We start from the raw sequence: 21,800 nt of genomic DNA, 5'->3' as shown, positions 1-21,800 counted from the left end.
GGATGACAACCAATTGTTTGCAGCTTAATGCTGCTAAATCGGAAATTCTTGTGCTAGGGAAAGACAGTGCTTTATGGTCAGAACAGTGGTGGCCGGATCAACTTAAGCCAGCGCCACTGCCTAAAGAGGCGGTCAAGAATCTAGGCTTCTGGATAGATAGGGATCTTGCTTTTGATATACAATCCAAAGTCCTTGCAGGGGTCTGTTTTGGACTCCTGAAGCCCCTGCTCGGATATTTTGAACCAAATATCCGCCAACCCATTCTCCAGGCCACAATATTGTCCAGGTTGGATTATGGCAATTCCCTTTATTTGGGGGCCAATAAATCGTGTATTTTCCGCCTCCAACGCATTCAGAATGTGGCTGCTCGGGCGCTGCTGGCACTTCCTAAGTCCTGCTCGGTTTCTAGTCTTTTACCCAAGCTGCACTGGCTGCCTATAGCCAAAAGAATTCAGTTTAAGTCTTTGTGTCTAGCCCATAAAATTTTGACGCAACAAGGCCCTCCAATCTTAGGTGACATGTTAGTTCAGTATATCCCGAATCGCCCTCTTCGCTCCGCTAACTTGGGCCTCGTCTGCACCCCTTGTTTTCAAAGAGTTAGAGCTGGTGGACGCTCTTTTAAGGTCCAGGCAGCCCATCTGTGGAACGCCCTCCGGACTTCTATCAGAGGTTTGCAGAATCATCTGATATTTCGCAAGGCCTTGAAGACCTGGCTTTTCCCGGAGTAATTCTGGTTTGTGTTAGTTGGAGTAGTCTTTGCACTTGTTCTTTTGGGTAGCGCTGGGACGCCCCGTCACTGGGGCAGCTATGCTCTGTATAAATCTGCAATTAAATAAATATATAAATCACATACTGCAGGACACTCTCACACATGCTGCATGACACTCATTCATATACTGAAGGACACTCTAATTCATATAGTGCAGAATACTATCAGTCACATACTGCAGGACACTCTCACACATTCTACATGACACTCATTCATATACTGAAGGACGCTCTCATTCATATACTACAGGATACTCTCAGTCACATACTGCAGGACACTCACACATGCTGCATGACACTCATTCATATACTGAAGAAAACTCTCATTCATATACTGCAGGATACTATCAGTCACATACTGCACGGTACTCCCCTTCACATGCTGCAGGGCACTGCCTTTCACATGTTGCAGTTTAGAGATGTTCAAATATTGCAGGACACTCTCATTCACATACTGCAGGACACTCTCACACATGCTGCATGACACTCATTCATATACTGAAGAAAACTCTCATTCATATACTGCAGGATACTATCAGTCACATACTGCACGGTACTCCCCTTCACATGCTGCAGGGCACTGCCTTTCACATGTTGCAGTTTAGAGCTGTTCAAATATTGCAGGACACTCTCATTCACATACTGCAGGACACTCTCACACATACTGCATGACACTCATTCAAATACTGTAGAACACTCGCTCTCATTTATATAGTGCAGGATACTATGAGTCACATACTGCAGGACACTCACACATGCTGCATGACACTTATTCATATACTGAAGGACACTCTCATTCATATACTGCAGGATACTATGAGTCACATACTGCAGGACACTCTCACATATGCTGCATGACCCTCATTCATATACTGCAGGACTCTCTCATTCATATACTGCCGGATACTATCAGTCACATACTGCAGGACACTCACACATGCTGCATGACACTCATTCATATACTGCAGGATTCTATCAGTCACATACTGCAGGACACTCATTTATATATCGCAGAACACTATCTTCATTTACTACAGGATACCATATTTCATATACTGCAGGAACCTATCATTCATCTACTGGAGGACACTTATTTATATATTGCAGAACACTATCTTTGTTTACTGCAAGCCACTATGATTCATGTACTGGAAAACACTATCTTCATTTATTGCTGGATAGTATTCGTCACATTCTGCAGGCCACTATCATTCATATACTGCAGGACACTCTCACACATCCTGCATGACACTCATTCATATACTGTAGGACACTCTCATTCATATACTGCAGGACACAGTGGCAGCTTGTAATTAAAGCAAGGAGCAGGTGTACCACACATACACAGATACTCACCCATCTATGCACACTCATATCTCCAAGCATTCACAAGCATGCACACATATATCCACCTTTCACAAGCACATACACACACCCATTCACAGAACGCACTCACAAATATACATACATTCATACATACACGTGCACACACACAGCAGACATTAAAATAAAAATAACTTACTGGCTGCAGCAAAGATCTTGGGCTCGAGGTTCCTGCAGGGTTAGGACTGCCGCTCCGCCTTTCATTGGCTGACCAGCCAACGAGACTTGCTGACCCCACGCAACTCAGTGACAAAGAGTTAATGATAGACACTCTGCCTCGGGCACTTCTGGGCTTAAAACTGAAGGGCCCAGGTCCGAGGCTATCAGTGACGCTCCACCTTGCCATGGGGGGTGGGTCCTCTAAGCGCTTTACCAGGTGAAGAGGTCACGCCCATAGTGCTGTGACATCTTTAGCCCAACAAAGTTCAGCACAGGTAGCGAGCTGCCTGCACATTTAATGCATGTCCAGCGTCTGACTGCCTGACCTGAGTGTCTGTCAGATTGACCGTGCTCAGCCTGACAGACACTCTTCATGTCTGCGTAAACGTGGGGTCGTGGCCCCTCAGCTCTTAAGGATGGCAGCTGCTGGCAACACTGCATGTTACTACCATTCACAGATAAAGACAGTCATTTGCATATTGCAGGACACCATAAGAAAAGTACAATTGTTTCTATTTCTGGTTCAAGCCACAAACGTCCCTTACTAATGGAATAGTTACATTTTTTTCAGAAATCTGCTAATGTTCCACATATGAAAGGACCAGCAGTAACTTGGGGTTAGGCCTCTGACATCCACTACATAGCGGAAGTGCCTTTTTGCAAAATGAGGTCCTTTTAAAGCTAGGTGGAGTAGTCAGGGTATCCAAGTCCCTTTAAAATTCATGATGATGAGCTAATAAAGGAAATCACCAAAGCAACTGCAGTGAAATTTAGCAAAAAACCTTTCTGCCACACATACATTGGGTTATAATTCTCCGCTTCATCTGTGAGCACTGAAAAAGAATGAATCAATACCGGATCGCCATCTAAATACACAGGCATATCAGTTACCGGGGTAATAAAATAAAGCGATGAGCAGTATGGAACTAAACTGCGTTTGCGTAAAGCAGGGTATTGTTTACTTCAATATTTCCCATTGCTGTTCCATAGCTCAAAAGAGACAGGTTTAAAGTAATGGAGCGCTCAGCAGATGACAGATTCAGACGCACTGCTTTCAGCACAGCTCTCCTGGGGTCCTCGCCGTCTAAGCACATAATCACACGCTGGAAAGCTAGCCTGGGCTGAATGATAATTTAAACATGTTCTGGAGGGCGTCTACTTCCTGGCATCAATTTGAATGTACTTATTCTATGAACATGGTGAACCGGCTTGGTCAGAAAAAGAGAGGCCAGCAGCACTGGGTGGCACAAAGGTATTGTTAACCAGATCAGGACGTTCATATAGCACGAACAATATTGTTTCTACCAGAAACGCGTCAATTATAAATTAATGATTTATAGCATTAAAGCCCGCAGCCGAGGGCTAAACTGGTAGTTAAAGGCCCTGATGCCCTAATAGAGCAGAGCCAAAGGAAAGGGCCTATAATGAAGAAGGCGGACTAACAATCAATATATCCTAAGGCAGAAGGGCTGTAATATAGCATTGTCAGCCTTATGCCGCTTCACTGTGTTCAATGGAGTTCTCAACATTCCAATGCTTTAAATAGCCTTTTAGACCCTTGCCGAGGGCTATATCAGTAGCGGATCGGGCCTATAATGAGGCCCGAGTCGCAACAACGAGAATAGCCAGAGGCAGAAGGACTATAAGGCTATTAGAACATTCTAATCAATAGAATGCTCTACATGGAAGAGAGAAAGACAAACATAGGAATGTTAGAGGAGGAGGCCCATGGTAGTCATCATTGCCTAAGCCACACTGTTGTTTTCAATGAAACTCCCAACATTCCATAATAAAATCTATGTCAGAGTTGGAATAAATGCCTTTATTCGGGTTCAGCATTTATCAAGATTGTATAGCTATGCTGCCTTTTGAGTGGCTATCCCTCGAGTTCACAGCTAGTGGAAAGGGTAAGGAGGCTCATCGTCCACCCAAAAGTGTGCAGTTCACAGGTTTAAATAGCAACATGGACGACTCATCTTTTAATGGTCTGGTAAGAAATTCGAGAGGGTGATTGAATTTTCATCTGTCCTGTAATTTTTGTGATCTTCTGAAGCTTACTTCCACAAACATCTAGGGCTCTCTCTAGCAAGGCAGGCTACCATTGTCCGAGGCAATATAGATATTGTGAAGATAAACTTTGACACATGGTTGCCAGACTCTAAAAGCACAGGTGCATCAATCGACAAAAAACATGTTCCAGCCAAAAGGGCACAACCACAAGCATACCAATTAGAGTATACTTACCGATACTAGATCCACAAAGCAACCCAACATTTATGAGTAACGACAGACAACAATTACCAAATCAGGTATGAACCAAACTACATCAAACCACTATGATGGAAAATGAAACGCAAAAATAATGGACTATAGCAGCATCTAAATAAAATAACAAAAGGGATGCCCACACAACCACAGTAGAGTGATCGTACTAAATAAAAATTAAGAGCGCGTTCACACTAACATACACAACCCTCATGTGGCCATTAGCACAAGCCAATAAGGATCTTCACCTCTAAAAGGTAGTCCGCACTTTCTGTGAAAAACAGCCACAAGTCTCATCACTGAAAGATATCAATATAAGCAGTGAGTAAACACACATAATTGTACCAAGAACACTTACAACATTAGAAAGTAAGAAAAACTATGACAAAGTGGTGTCAGTGCTCATCCTACCCAAATATGAATACCCATAAGAAAAAAACCAGGAGACACACCCACAACCACACCCATAAACACATGCATTCACAAATATACATACATGCTCTCACACTCAAAAGAACCAAAGAGGCCACCACAGAAAATGGACCTAGCACACACACCTGCATAAAGGTGTTTTTAGGAATACTCTTGCAATCCAATAAATGATAACAACATAGATACTTGGAGATAACCATCACTGACCTACTCCACACACACACACACACACACACACACCGAAGCTGCCAGGTGACACCTCTGCAATGAATTCCCAAACACCTACTGAAGGATAACAGGTATAATAGCACATTGTACAAAAGCAAGTGGCATCGCAATGGATTCGGCCTAGCAACTGTTCCGACCTGCATTGAGGAAGACAGATACTTTCACCTGCTAGTGATTACAAATAAGTTTCATAGTGAGCCCTTAGAAGAAAGCATGTTCATCTGGGCATGCTTACGTGAATCTCATTCTTGAAGTCAGTCAACCTAATCATAGTAATCAATTCTATACTCATTGGGGAAAAAAATAGTTTTAAAAATAGAGTCATAACTGCCATACTGAATGTAATGCACTTTTTGCTATGCCAACAAGCCTGTAGCATTTTGGTTCAATAGTGATCAGGATCAATGTTGATCATGTAACTGTATCAAAGAAGATTTAAATTATCAACGGTAAGCAACACAAATTCGATTACAGTCAGTTCTACTTTTTGTGAACTGGAACATAGCAACATGACTTAGAAAACTGGATATATGTTACTGTCCACTTTTGATTACTAATTCGAGCTCAGGTGAAACATATATATTTGTTATTACGAATACAATTTAAAAAAAATAAATGTATACTATTTTAACAAACTTTAATTTTTCCATTAAAAGCCAAGACTGTATATACTTTGTATTAAATACAATATAATCTTATTTTTTATTTTTTTTAAATTTCCATTATAATAACAATTAGCTGTTTGTTAGGAAATCATGTACTTGAGAACTTTTCCATAACAGAATCTTACCTCTGACTGAAAGCTCTTCAACACAGGAGCCACCAGCTCCCTGATTTCCTGAAATAAAAAATCAGACACTTCAATTAACCTTAACACGTTAGTTTTTCATGATCTGGTGTTCATACTGAACTAAATATTACAATTTCGCTTTCGACAGCGGTATACATTTCAACAATACATTGACCAGGTACGTTCCTCAAACTTCCCACTAGAGACACATTAGAAAACATCACTAATAACTGAGCCAATCAAAATATGTAAAATTACAACTATATGATGAAAACAGCAATCAATCGAGTGGAAAAACCTATGCTGTGCAGTCACTACATATAGTGGTATATTGAAGTCTGTAGGAGGAATGATTTAAGTTTGATTGAACAGCCACAGACTCAGAAAGTTTCCTTAAATGCTGTTAATTGTTCTTCCAAAGCGCAGGTGGATTTCTTTAATGTGGGGTGTTGATATAGCACAGGATTGGTTGAAATTAGCACCAGAGTACTTTGTGGGGAACAGCAGCAACATGGGCTACATGAAGTGCTGTACACAAAAGGATGCATTATATAAACCAGTATATGATGGGCAATATGGGTGTGGGCAACAATAACATTATCTTTACCTCACACATTGGTGCTCTGCGGCGGTAACAGATCCACCAGGAGCTCCAATAACCTTCTACTGAAACCACAACGATTTGCTAAGAAGAAGACATACATCCGGACCTTCTCTGGAATGGACCTCAGGATTTGGAATGACTTGCTCCCAGAAACGAGACAGAACCCCTCGACGGCATTTGTAAAAAAAGAAGTGAAATCCATCCTCATGGCCAAATTCACTTGAACTATGTATATCAGTTTTTTTTTGCAGAGTCTGTAGTAGTTACTATTTTGTATTAGTCTAAACTATATTTCTCTGTACATGTTTCTATCACTTACATTTGCCCTGTAAAGCGCTCTGATACCCGTAAGGGTCTTGTTCGAGCTATACAAAACCTTATAAATAAGTAGTTTGTATCACGTTAAACATGTTTACAATTTGAGGCACATGAGCTCAAATGATTTCCCCAATATCACAACATCCTTTAGCCAAATCCCAAAACCAAGATTAGAACAAAGACCTCTGTGTTCCAAACTCAGCAATTTAAGCACCTAGGCCATATCCCAATCTGGATTACTTCACAAACAAACCTAGCCTTTATGTGCTACGCTAATGATGATACAGCTTTTTCTATCTCTCTTGCTGCAGAGAGAGCAACGAGACACGTATTCTCAGAATGAAATGACATTTTACATGAGTAGCTCTACCAAAGATGGCCTGATAACAAGAAGCGCAACTCTACATCTACGTCACCCTGAGTACCTTCACTCATCTCTCAAGATATCTATGGTCATTAAGAAGCCTAAATAGGCAATAAGCCATAAAGCAGCACCACAATCCTTCTTTGGGGAAGCTCCTCCCTAACAAATTCCTTCTAGTAAATTTGAGATGCGGAAGATACCCTTATTCTGTTCCTAAAATAGCTGAAACCCAATTTATTTCAACAGAATTGTTCGATTGAACCTTGCTGCCCCCTTATCTATCCATTCTTCTTTTTGCCCCATTGTTATCCAACCTGTCTTAGGCAACCATTATTTCACCTTCTTTGTCCACACGACCTTCACTTCCACCAACCTTCCCTCACTGTGCTTCCTCAATGTGCTCTTCCCACTTACCTCTTTCACTTCCTCCCGACACAAGTGTTAGCCCACTCTCTGCATGCTACCAACTAGTACTTACTCTTCCAGCAACTTTCATCCTCCTCTCTCTACATCTTTTCTTCTCTTTACTTCCATCTCTTCCCAACTTAATTTAAATATAAAATGGTGCTTGATGCTGTAAATAAGAGAATCATTTTATTTGTGCATACTTGTGGGGAGTTGAATGTAGGAGACCCCAAGAACCAAGATTTGGAGGGAGAAGTGTCTAAGGCAGGGACCTGTGTGGTTGCCAGGGAGGCATGTAATGGGAGAATAGAAGATCACCAACATGAGAGAACACTAAGTTGTAGAATACCAAAACAAAATAGCCACATTCATCTTTCACCAAAATACTTACTCCATAATGGAGAGACCAAACACACTTACCTGGGAAAGGAGAACAAGAAGGATTAAGGAAGCAGGAATAGTCCCTGCAGCAAGGAAACAAACATCATAATGCCAAGAAAGCTAGAAAGCTATGGACTGTTGGTAAGCAGAACGAGGCAGCACCTACAGTTTTGTAGCTGGTGGAGCCACATGGGAGGAGGATCAATATTGGAGGGGGGAAGGAGGAGAAAGAATTTGCCGGAAAGTTTTCCAGCAATGACAATGGAAGAGGAAGGACAGACAATGTCAGGGAGTGTTGTCTGGGGCTGCAAAAGCCAGGTGTCTATCAGAAGAGGTGGATACTGGATGTGCATCATCACACTTCCTTACCACATACAATAGTTCCTTCTTCTCTCTAGGGCTAAAGCCTGTCAGGGATTCACGATGTACCAGGCATGAGAAACCAGGAGGAGGAGCCCAATTCCTGTGGGTTAAGGTGGAGAGAGACACCTTTCAAGCACAGGATAAAAGTAAAGTGAAGGATGGATTGTACTGCTCTGGATCCTGGAGGGTTCTAATGGGCACTGTGCCACATACAAACAAAGTTACATTTGCCACCAAAGAAGTAGGGAGAAATCCACTTTATTATGTAAATTATTTGCACAGATCAAAGCATCAAACCAAACTATGGGCACACTTTTAAGGAAATCTAAACACTAACTTACATATCTGAAACCCTGGCATAACTGTGGTCTACGAATGGGGGCGTGGCCAGGGAGGCCAAGATGGCGGACGTGCTTCTCTGAGGCTCAAGCAGCAGTCCGATCTATGGGCATGAATCGGTGCCGACGGGCCCCCCAATGACACTCCTAGGCAGTGTGTAGAAACTCCTGATGCGCGGACTCTACCAGATGAGCCCGAGGGTGCCAGGAGTGCACAGATAACTCTGCTACAATCGGACCCCAGATCGGGGCACCAGCTCACAACATGGACGCCGTTCCCCCCGGCTGAGGGCCTCTTCTCCCGCAGCAGCGACCGGAGGCGAACTACACCGGTGTAGTCCGCAGCGGAGACGACTGACGGAGGGGCGCCCACGGCCTGAAAATCGGATGCATCCCCCCGCGGGGGCCCCAGGTGAGCGTGAGCCTCGAAGGAGAGCTACCTGAAGAAGTTCCTGGGGGACACCCCCTACAGGAGAGCGGCTGGGCGCGAATTCCAAACCCTGGAAATAACGGCCACACTATCAATGAAGACCCCGCAAGAGGTGCTGAGGGCGAAGAGCTGGTCCTCTGCCCCATCAACCCAGCACCATTTCCACCTATTCTTCCCCCCCACCCACACGGCGCAGGGCCCCGAGGCGCGTGGTGGGGGACGGGGCCTGGCGGCCTGTAGGGCCCGGGGATGCCGGCGGATCCAAGGGGTGGATCACTAACTGGGCCCCTGTAAACACCAGTGCTGTCAGGCGGAGAGGGCTCCACGATCGCTGTGGGCTGACATCAGGGCCTTCGGGCCAAGCGCTGCTACTGTGCCGCATCTGGGACGACTGGGGCCTGCATCGGGAGGCTGGAAGTTGAAGAGCCGGGTGCAACAGGCCAGCTCCCCCGACATAGAGGTAGCGCTGCCGCACCCCCAAACCAAAGACAGTGCTGCTGAGTCAGCCCCCACGGGGCCCCACTGGGACTGTCCCCCCACACAGCGCCGGGTCTCGAGGCGTGTGGCGGGGCAGATGCTGCAGGCCCATAGCGACCCCAGACTTCCAACCAAGGCCACCACAGGTTGCATACCCTGGTGAAGGTTTCCAGCAACGTTCCCCCCCCCACGGTCCGGGGAGACCTGGTGTGAGCCCCTAGTGTAACGGCTGCCACACCACTGCGACCCACTAAGGGGATTCAGCAACAACCCAAGGCCGTCTTCCCCCCAGCCCGCTCGGCACCGGGCCTCGAGGTGCGAGATGGGGGGATGGGGTGAGGGGCACCGTACCCACAGGACACTCCAGAGAGCGGGAGAAGCGAGGACTAGTGGCAACGCCAGGGGTACACATGCTAAGAGAACCAGGCCCCCATGTCTTGCAGTTACAAGGCTGACCCTGGCCCAATACGCGACGGCAACATCTAAGAGGATCCTCCTGCCAGTTGGCGCTTGAGGACCCCCTGCACGGCACCAGGTGTCGGGGGCGTGAGGGAAGAGCGAGAGAACGGATATACTGCAGGGATCCCTTACCAGAAATCCGAAGTCAGAACCCACAGGGGCGCTACACTCGAGACGATTTTTGCCCCACCTGGTGGGTCATAAACATTCCACCTGTGCCAAACGACTTTCCCAACCAGATCCCAGCCATGGGGCGACAACAGGCGACCACTACAGGGCTGCAACCAGGCTCCACCAGACTGTCTTCTCCAGAGACCGTTGCCCCTCGGACATCAGAGGAGCTCCCGCAGACTGCATCCATGTCAGCCAAGTCAGATTCGGGGCGCTAGCCACAGACCTGAACCTTTTACGCGATACCATCGCAAGCTTGCGGACAAAGTCAAACAAGAGGAGAAAACTATACAAATGTTAGATCCTCAACTGAAGTCCCAGCAAACCTCCCTAAGTGACCTACAAATGAGGATGAAACTCTCCGAAGACAGAACAGACGACTTAGAAGGGCGCTCCCAGAGAAGCAATATTCACGTCCTCAATCTACCAGAGGGAGTGGAAGGACAAAACCCCATAACCTATGTAGAGATATGGTTCAAAACCTTCACCCCGGCACCCGATCTGACTCTGTTCTTCTCGGTGGAGAGAATGCATCGAGTCCCGGCCCGCAAGCCACCTCCGGGATCCCCACCTAGAGCATTCCTATTAAACTGCTGCATTGCCGGGACAGGGACGCGGTCCTTCGCGCAGCCAGATAGCACGGACCCCTCAAAGTAAAAGACAAACCGGTCATGCTATTCCCGGATTAATCTAGGGCGGTCCAGCGACAGCGCTTATCATCAGATCAAGCGGCTACTGCGTACCAAACAGATCCAATATTCTCTCCTGTTCCCAGCGCGCCTCAAAATCATGCACGATGGCTGCACGCACTTCTTCTCAGACCCTAAAGAAGCCTATGACTGGGCAATCTAACACTTACAGAACATCACAACCAGCAGTCTACAACAAGGGAATAAGGCATCCCACAACCAGAGGTGCCCGAAGAAAAAACTTACTCTAAAGCAATGGAACTCACGGCCTGCATCGAGCATGAGAAGATCCCCAGATCTGGAACAGATCGTAGCGGAACGCGGGAGAGCTCTGCGGGCGGCAGCACAAATTAGCCCAACAGCGGAGAGTTCTGATGATGAAAAGACCCCCCACATCTTCACTCCAGAGGACGAGGCCAGCGACTCAAATGTATCCAGAGACGGCTCAATCACCCCACCGTCGGTGACCCCGCAGACAGCAGACACATTCATATAACATGGGACATCTTGTTATAACCGAATAGCCTCCCAGGGCACTCGGTGTTGCCCCAGACTCTGGACACTGGACATTGTTATATTATTCAATCAAAGGGGCACTCACTGCAAGAGAACCCAGGGCACATCATCCCTGGTCAAACACACCACATAACCCATGGGGGGATCCGTTCGGCACAGCAAAACACTCACTCATGCTGCAACGGACCACATAGACCACCGCCGGAGCCACAGAGAAACCACGCACCCCCCAATACAGTATTAGAAGACAGTACATGAAGTACAGCTTGGACATATCGTCCCCAACGACCTGTCCTCTCAGTTGGGAATGCTCCCTGTTGTTTAGGTTTAAGTTCCCCCTTGTTTCAGGTTTCCCAAATACCCACAGCGGAGCAAACTAGTGAAATTGTCAGATGCAAGTGGGCAGTTGACATCTGGTTGGGCGAATGGGCATCACAAACACACGATCAGATCGTAGTCACCGAACGACATGACCACTAAGATCCCCAAAACGGATATAAAAATTATTACGATAAACGTTAGGGGCATGCACACAGCAGATAAGCGCTACGCTGTCTATGCATATATAAAAAGGCAGCAAGCACAGATAGCTCTCCTACAAGAGACACACCTGTCTGCGATTGAAGTGGATCGCCTGCGTAAGAAATGGTGGGGTATTGTCTGTGCCACCACATACTCAGCATTTGCCAGGGGCGCCCTAGTCTGGATTCGGCCCGGGATCCCCTTTAAGGAACAGTCACGTACCGTAGATAAAGAAGGTCGATATTCCCTAATAGAAGGAATGTTGGAGGGCCAGTCAATTCTGTTGAGGAGCATATACGCTCCCAATGTAGACCAGGACCAGTTTTGGAGGCGCCTCACAGGAGCACTAACCCAATACACCTCAGTCTCGTGGCTCTTAGGGGGTGATTACAACTGTGCTCTGGACATCCGACTCAATAGATTCCATCCCCCTGCGGTACACTCACCAGCACACAAGCAGACGGACCAATATCAAACATGGGTGAAACACTGGACATTGGTGGACCCGTGCCGGGAGCGGGATCCGGATACTAGAATTTACTCCTTCCACTCCATCCCACACAACCTACGAGTGCGACTTGACAGATTCCTATGCTCCACAACATTGCTCCTGGGAGCACAACATACAGACTATCTGGGTAGGGTGCTATCGGACCATGACGCACATATAATGACCCTCAGGTGGAGGCCTCCACACCCCCCAGTGCCCTCCTGGAAACTGCCACGTGACTGTCTCACAGAACAGGTGTTTCGCCAAGAACACTGAAATTACATTCAAGAGCATTTCACCCTCAACTCTGGTACGGCGGCATCTAGACTAATAGAATGGAATGCATTCAAAGTCGCGGCCAGGGGACATTGCATACAACAAATAGTGGGAGTACGTAGGACACTCGAAAGAACATTACAAAATGCGGAGATGGCGCTAGCGGCTCTCACGAAACATAAAGATGCTGCTGGAGCCACGCCCGACCAAATAGCAGTGGCCAAAACATCCAACACGGAAGCAATGAAGGACCTACGTAAATACAATTTCTGGGCTTACGCCTCTAGAGTACACAAAGAGGGCAATAGAGTGGGGACACTTCTGGCTTGGCTAGCCAAGCAAGATGCAGACGTCAAACCGATTACGGAACTACTCGACAAACCCGGGACCCCTCGACATTCACTTGTAGATATTCTGCACATTTTCCATGACTATTGTTCAAGTGTCTATCGGGCCCCTACACAAACAAATCAACACGTGATCACCCAGTTCCTTCACCCATTGCCTATCCCCCGCATACCACCCACAGACATAAAAGTACTAGAAACAAAGATCAAAGCCCCAGACGTCACCCACGCCATTAGAACACTAGCACGAAACAAAGCTCCAGGAATGGACGGCTTCCCGCTTGAATATTACAGTACCTTCTCATCTGATCCCCCGGGCGGTAGCCATGTACGAGGATGCGCTAGACAGAGGCGAACTCCCAGGTTCGCTCAGAGAATCTATTCTGGTCACATTTCCCAAACCCCACAGGGACCCAACTCTCCCCGCCTCGTACACACCAATAACGCTGCTAAACGCAGACTGTAAAATATTAGGCAAAATCCTAGCGGACCGGTACACCCAGATTCTTACGCCGTTGGTCCACCCCGACCAATGCGGATTTGTTCCGAGGCGTAACACCTCACAGAACCTACGCAGATTGTTTTATGTCCAAGATAGGGTGAGAATGCACTTCTCTAATACGGCGTGTCCGATACTAGATCTCGAAAAAGCCATCGATACCTTGCAATGGCCGTACTTATTTGCCGTTTTTCGTAGAATAAACGCAGGCCCTACCCTGATGAAGTACACGCAACTCCTCTTCAAAGGCCTAATGTCACGAGTGAGAATTGGTCAATATATTTCCACTCCATTCCCGGTCGAAAGAGGAACTAGACAGAGGTGCCCCTTGTCCCCCTCTTATTCGCCCTGGCAGTGGAACCCCTGGCAATAAGGCTACGACAGGAGGGCGACGCTTGGGATATTCCGATAGCAGATACGGTGCACTGTGTATCATTATACGCAGATGATCTCCTGATATATGTCAGAGATGTCACAAGTGATCTCACTCCACTATGGATGATGCACCGTGACTTAGCGGCGGTCTCCGGCCTCAACGTCAATTGGGCAAAATCCACGATTTACCCACTGAGCCCGCACTTGGCCCCGCTCAACATATCTGCAGGAGCCCAACACAATCGCCTGGAGCACTGCTGCATCTAGATATCTGGAGGTGAGACTGTTTCATTCCCCCGCAGACTTGTACGAAGGGAACCCCCGCAAGGTGCTGGTGGGAATACGCACGGCGGTGGGCTTCTGGAAGACATTACCTCTCGCCCCCATTGGACGAGTAGCCCTTGCAAAAATGATCATGGTCCCCAGGCTCCTTTATCATTTCACCAACCTTCCTGTGATACCGCCGCGCCCTTTCTTTCGGGAATTAGACACGCTCCTAACCACATTGATCTGGGGAGGAGGTAGACATAGAGTGGTCTAAACCACACTATACTTGCCCACAACTCAGGGAGGACTGGGAGCTCCGTCATTCGAAGCATACTTTCTGGCGGCTCAACTCCAGTGGTTGTCGCACTGGACAGCGGAGCGTCACATAGGAAAAACAATCACGGAAGATGGGTGGATACCCCTCCCAGCAATACGGAGATTGCTGCTGCCAGGTACCAAACCCCTCCGCACTTACCCGTTGCAAGTATCCATAGCCTGTACGTGCATGCCAAAAATCCATCATATGTCCAAGGAGAAGCCCCCTTACTCACCCTTACTCCCACTGGTAGGGTTTCCTCGCAATGATAAATATTATACCGCCCGAGCCCTTCAGGTATGGACCGATCATTCAGTCACGGAGATGGAGGTCCTGTTTGAAGATGGACAGCTAAGGACATATGCCCAAATGCCCGCTCACTATGACCTTCCTACTAGATCGGCAGCTACTAGACAGCAGTCGACCCTACTGAGACCTAAACGAGGGGGAGCCCCCAATACACCCGGTAATACAGGTAGACATTTAGTTACCTGGCTATACAAAGCCGTTCAGGAATTGATCCTACACCCATTAGACTCACTACGGCAGACATGGGAAGACAAAGCGGGCCGGGTTTTTAATGATAAAGAGTGGGGAAAAGCCCTAGAGTACCCCAAAAAGGTCTCCAGAAATGCACGTTTTAAGGAACATTCAATTCAATTTCCTACATAGGGCATACCTAACCCCACATCGCCTCCACCGTTTTTATCCCGACACACATTTTGCCTGCCCCCGATGCCAGACTCCTGAGGCGGACTTCAAACATATGTTCTGGGACTGCCCCACTGTTCAGCAATACTGGGACAGAATACACCAAACACTCCGTGAGACGACCAACATTCTGACCATGTCATCATGGGAAGCCAGCGCCCTCGGAATCTTCCGCAGGCGGAAAACCAAGAAGGTACAATGCCGCTTCGCCTCCTTAGCCATTCTCTTAGCAAAACGGGGTATAGCCATGCACTGGGGGGCCTCGGCGGGCCCCCCGAGGCAGCCTGGATAGGGGCCATGAAGAAATGGGGCACGGCGGAGGAAGAGGTACTAGGAGATGAGGAAGTGAGGGGAATACAGAAGCACCCCATATATCTGGAGTGGGCACAATTAATGCACCGATTTACTCACAAAATAACACAATCGGCATCACAGGCAGCCTCCCAATCACAGACTCCACCTTTGTCACCCCGGAGACCGACGGAAGATATTATAAGACCAAACCCGGATGCCTAGGGCGGGAAATGTAAGAGGACGGCATCAGACACTCCCACCTACCATGTCAGGCCAACCCTTCACGGCCCCTTCCCACACACACAATGTTGTAACATATACAGCAACCACGACCAAGCACATAAACATATCACTCTGGTAGCTCCGCAACAGCTTCCCCAGTTCACCCCCAAGGTTAATAGTTTTACCCCTACATCGGCGGTTCCGAAACCGATGGCATTTAAATGGGAACACATTCACCTAACGCCATGTGAGAATTCACAAAAACGGAACATGAAAGGAACACATAGTAATCCTCGACTACAGATGATATATTCAGCCAAGGGCTAGTAAATATACTAATATAAAATCAGATGTTAGGCACGGGGATAACACCTAGAATGTTTACTGTGTCTGAAATGTCGGAATATGCAATACACGATGAATTCAGTTTTTTCCACAGTGATCTCTTGACTGATTATAGATATCTGTTAATGTATTTTATAATGAAATGATGTACATTGATATAATGAAATGCAAAATCCCAATAAAAAAATGTAAACAAAAAAAAACTGCGGTCTACGAATTATTGGTTAGTGATGAGGTGCGCCTGAGCTCAAAATTGCCATGACACTTCTATAGAAGCCTCAAGCAAATCATGGAGGATTCTACGAAGTTACTGGGAACAATGACGGAGCTGTCATTTCAAGAGGTGGCCTCCGCGCTGACTAGCCTTGCAAATGTTGGTCAGTTAGCCAACTCAATAGGGCTGTTCAAGTCAGGATGAGTCTATTTCCATGAGGCTAATGCTGCAGAAGGACTGAACACATAGAGCGAGGAGATACAGAGGCATTCACTGCATAATGTTAGCAGTTTGGAAGAGGCATCTGACTGATTCCTCACATAGACGTAATAGAGAGTTATTTCATTACATAAATACATTTAATAGCCGACAATTGCCCACTCCATACTCTAACAAATATATTTTGTTTGCCAGGCATATAAGGACACCTCTGGTAGTTTCAATCCTGGACTTTGGCAACACCATTCCCACAGGACAGCCTCAATCCTTGCTCAACACACTCATAATCGTATTACACTCCACAGGCAGACATTTATCTTCAAAAAGAAAGTTTGACAATATCACCACAATCATTTCTTAGCCTAAGCTGGTTGGCAATTAAAGCAAGAACAAATTTAAAATGGAATGTCTGGCCTATAAAGTCCTTCGGCTCAATAAGCCTCCTTCCTTTCTACTCAACATATCAGGAATACAGGAAAGACTAAAAAGGAGGAGCTCTCTCTATGTACAAGCACCACGATCCAGACTTGATCAAGTTTAATCATTTCCGTTTTTAGGAGGTAAACTACCTTTTTGAACCCTTTTCTTGTTGATCTAAGGACCAAATGTTCTTTTGTGTTGTTCAGGTGACATTTTAAAGCTCACAGGTGCAGGTTATACTTGAGTTAACCCCTTCTGTGCCACGCCCTTTCCCCCTCCTGTGCCGGGCGTTTTATTAGTGGGTGGGGTTCATGACGAGATAGTCTCGTCATGGGCACAGCGCGACCGTGCTCCATGACGAGACTATCTCGTCATGGGCACTGAAGAGGTTAAAGGATGAGAATTTCTTCTGTAACTTTTACCCAAGCTATCTGTTGTGTAAATGTATGTACCTATTGTAGGTATAATGCACCTCAATAGTTCTTCAGTGCAAGAATGCTACATCATTTTTATTAAATAATGTGGTGTTCCCACTTTAACTCCAGAGAAGGCTTGTGTAGGTCTCTGGGCTATTCTGAGGAGGGAGATGTTCCCCGCCATTCCAAAAGTCACAAAGAGGTCATTCAGTATATGAAACACAAAATAAAACATGTTGTGTGCACAGGAATATCCAATCCTCACAGAGTTGTGGGGCTCATGTAAATAACTGAAATTAAAATGACTGGATTCCATTAGTAATGCAAAATTCCACCGAGCTCATTAAAGACATTGTGAAGCAGATACTGGCCTGTACATCTTAATGTGGGCCATGCACAGTAGCTGAGTTTAACAGAACAAACAGAGGCTGCCATCTCTTGCCGCGGTTGCACTACTGTAAACTTGCTACCGACCGCCCACCACCTTCCTGGAAAGGTCAGAATAAAGAGCGCTGCTCTGCTCCAAGCTTTGGCTGATCACAACTACCATGCCTCATGTAATCACACCGCTGTAATTAGATACTAGGAATAATTACTATTAATAATGCATGCTATATTGAAAGCAATTAAAAGGAATGTCTGTCATGTCCTCCAGGTTTGAGCAGCAGATTGTGAAAAAAACATACTGATTATTTAAACAATGCACTCAACTCAATTTTAGCAAAACAAGAGCATTAGGCATTGCAGCACATGGACCCATGGTGTGCTGAGAGATAAGCTTAACCTCCTCATTTCATCCAATACTGGTTAGCAAAACCGATGTCTATTCGAATACTGCATTCATGTTCTAGAAGAATCAAAGCACTACACTTGGGGGCTCCAAACTATTTATTAGAAGACCCACACATGAACAAAATCATTTTAGTCAGCCTCTTTGCTCCCGAATTTGCAATCAACTCTTGGGGAGATCCCTTCAGAAAAATAGTTAATAACAAAGTTCAACCTTCTTAATATTTTATCACAATCAGTGAACTTTAAAATGATATGAGTGAGCAAATGGTACGAAGAGAGATCCCTTATATTTGAAATAAAACATAGTAATTTTGTTCAGCGGTGCCTTTAGAAAGTAAATTTTGCCCCAAACATCGTCAATGCACGCTACTACTTTTCAGAGTGAGGTGACGCAGTCTTGGTCCAGTTTTCAGAGACAACACTCACTTACTCAATCCTCCTTTTTTTAAAGAGCCCCACTCCACCTCACATACCTCCATTGGCAACCACCCCACAGTTTAAAGACCTACACATTCCTAGGCTCCTCCCATGCTCCCTCCCAGATACCTCCTTTCCACGCCTTCTCCCAGTGTTCAGAGGGGGCTTCAGGGCTGCATCATTAAGAGCTTTACAGGTAAACAATATAATATTACACAACATAATATAATGTCATTCCATACCCAGACCAAATCTTAAAATACAATAACCCGAATACTTAAATAATCACATGAGCTTCCATTCAGAAAGGAGTTTTCATTTTTACAGAACTTAAACAAGGTATTAAACTGCTGTTGAAACAACTCAGCAATTATGAATATTTTACAAAAGTATTCATTGAAATGCAAGTAGGCATTACTCATGGCTGCTGATTCCTGAAGCACGAGCCATTGGCCCCAATGTTTAACTTCCCAGCATCTACTCTGTGCACAGTCAAAAAATGTCAATTGGGCTATATTTGTAAGAGCAAAACACACTACCTCTGGTACATTTTTCTTAAATTCCCGACTGAGTTCAATTAAATGTTTATGAGAATGCTCGCTTTCTTCCTGCCGAGCAGCCAGCTCCGAAGCAACAGAATTAAGCTCCTTCTGGAAAAAAGAGAGAGAGAGAGAGAGAGTGGGATTTATTTTAATATTATACATAAGGCTGTCTTGCAAGAGTTTTTTTGCAAGGCCAAGACAGACGGGCTATTGACTGCGAGCAAGCATGAATAATTTAGAGAACGAGGTATTCAATGTAAAACCAAGACGGCTTTTAGATAATCACAGGCTGAACTAATCAATGCTATTCTGTAAAGTTCCTCAAAGCCAAGCGTGACCCAAGTTCATCAGCATCTCTCTAAAATATCGCAGGCTTTGGTAGACACCGCACGCGGCCAGACTGGAGGCTCCGCCTCTGCCACCGCCATCCCTGTATATATCACCGGAAGGGAAGCCGTCCAACGATGACTTACTTGCACTTAAGTGTTCATAAATAAGCTTTTGGAGATATGTATGGCTTTTTAATTTCAGCACAATTTTGAAAATTGAAGGTGCCAATATTAAGTAAGCTGACCTTCCGCGCATTCTGCATTAAATCATGGGCCGCTAACTTAAAGTGCAGGAAATGTTTCATTAGAGAGTTATGGATTCATATGAAGTTGATTTAGATAAACCTTGCTGCTCTTTATAAAAGAGGGAGGCCGAGCTAGCTGATATACAGGAAATCCTTTGCAGATCAGACGCAGGAGGGCACGCACAAGCGTAAAATAGGCTCTTTAGAGGTTTAGTACTAACCCTATTGAATTCACACTTTGCATGGTAGATATCTAGGTTGGGTGGAGAGTTAGGGGGAAATAACATTTATATACCAAGCTGTGTAATACTAGGCGGAGAGATGGAATAATTAATTTGGGAGTGAAAGGCAATACAATGCAGTACAGATTTGCGCAACTGGCGCTCCTCCTGGCGAAACGCAGAGTGGCCATTAGCTGGATGGGTACGTGTGTGCATCAGCCGCACATGTGGGTCAGGGATGCTCTGGAGTGGGCGGTCGCCAAGGACCAGCACATTCTGCTCTCTCGGTTCGATGACAAAGTGTTGGATGATATTGACACATGGGTCCTAGTGTTGGAACACTTTCACACACATGGAGCAAGCACTGACGGGTCTGATCGGGACTCCAGCCCTGAAGAGGTAGATGTATATCTCCTCACTTAGGCACATATTTTTATTGGGATTTGGATTCCAGGAGTGTCCTTGGGAGGTTAAGTGCATCTAGGTTTGTTGACCTGGTATTCATTATTGGAACATGGTTTTTCACCTACATGAATCTGTCCGTTCTGTTGACTCTGGGCGAGGATATGCCGAGCAGTGGGTTAAATGTTGATATTATATGTTTTCGAGCAGTGGGTTAAATGTTGATGTTATATGTTTTATTTTTTCTTTGTGCTTTCTTACAGTATGCTCTGAAAACAGAAAATCGAAAAATAAAGGTTTAAAAAAAAATGGGGCATGAAAGGCATTCTGGGATACAAACTGCTGCTTGCAAACCCTATGAATAAACAACTTTGACTCATTTTTAAAAAGAAGCATGCCTTTGCCTTTTGCTAATGCTTAGAAGTTGGTTATTTGTGTTTGCTGTCAATCACTGTTTCACTTTTGCTTACATTTTTCAACAAAGATTGTTAAGAAAAAAACTATAATGGCCGATCATCAGTGCCAAGGGTGTTATGATTGTACTTCCTTTGTTGTCACAGAAGTAGGGACAATGACTTTGATGAATAAAGGTCAATGGAAAACAAGGGTACGGGTCAACAATGTATAGGCAGGGAGAGATGGCACGTTTGCTTTCTTGTGTATGATTATGCTGTTCCAAGCTGACCTTATGTTCATCGCTGCTGTCTGCAGCCACCTAGTAGATTCGGTATATACTTATGCCCGCAAGAGTTCAATATGAAGACTTATGTATGCAGTCCATGCCAGAAAATGTGCCGGGCACCTGCGTTTTGTAAGTACACCTACCTGCTATTACAAAGCTAGTTCAATGTAAGAGCTCTCTGGTTCGATTTAAAAGTTCTTTGGGAAGTATATTATCTGTAAATTTCTTTCCTAACACGCACTAAATCCTAAATGTATGTTAGCTTGTGCTACGACTGTGCAAGTCTATGATGCCCAGCTTATACCGGAGGAAGAAGGGTGCAAAAACATTTAGCCCCGCTTCAGAAACGAAAAGTTTTTTAATGCAACACTGCATTCAAACCCACGCTCAATACTGCACCATTTATTCCACTGGTCTGATTTTATTTGCACCTTAGATTTGAACCACTTTGAATGAGAACATGCCAAACTCTCCAAACAAAGTAAGCAGACTGTGAAGAAAGAACTTAAGTGAACATTTTGGCATGGCTCAAAAAAGAAAGTAGCATGTAATTTAATTTGAAGCAGGCCACGGGTGCAAAATGGCACCAGTTAAGCACACAAGCACAAAACCCTCAATGTCCTTGTAAAAGGCAGGGTTGAGGGGACAGTGGACACAATGACCTGAGTATAGCACGGTTCAATAATCAGCGTAAACC

At 45.5% G+C, this 21,800-nt stretch overlaps 1 protein-coding gene across 2 annotated transcripts in view; it reads right to left on the bottom strand.

Annotated features, from left to right (window-relative positions):
- CUX2 (cut like homeobox 2) overlaps window positions 1-21,800 on the bottom strand; it is an 864,175-nt gene that overhangs the window by 445,577 nt on the left and 396,798 nt on the right. The window contains exons 3-4 of one of the 2 annotated variants that reach the window (XM_085636433.1): window positions 19,222-19,332; window positions 6,026-6,073 (exon numbers count right to left, since the gene is read on the bottom strand). In XM_085636433.1, the coding sequence (XP_085492559.1) occupies window positions 6,026-6,073; window positions 19,222-19,332 (159 nt within the window). The remainder of the gene's footprint in view (window positions 1-6,025; window positions 6,074-19,221; window positions 19,333-21,800) is intronic. The other variant, XM_085636434.1, reaches the window with a different exon arrangement.

This window comes from Triturus cristatus, chromosome 11 (genome assembly GCF_964204655.1).
Source record: "Triturus cristatus chromosome 11, aTriCri1.1, whole genome shotgun sequence".
Classification (NCBI taxonomy): domain Eukaryota; kingdom Metazoa; phylum Chordata; class Amphibia; order Caudata; family Salamandridae; genus Triturus; species Triturus cristatus.
Note: the sequence above shows the minus strand (reverse complement) of the source record. Positions and strands in the feature narration are given on the sequence as shown.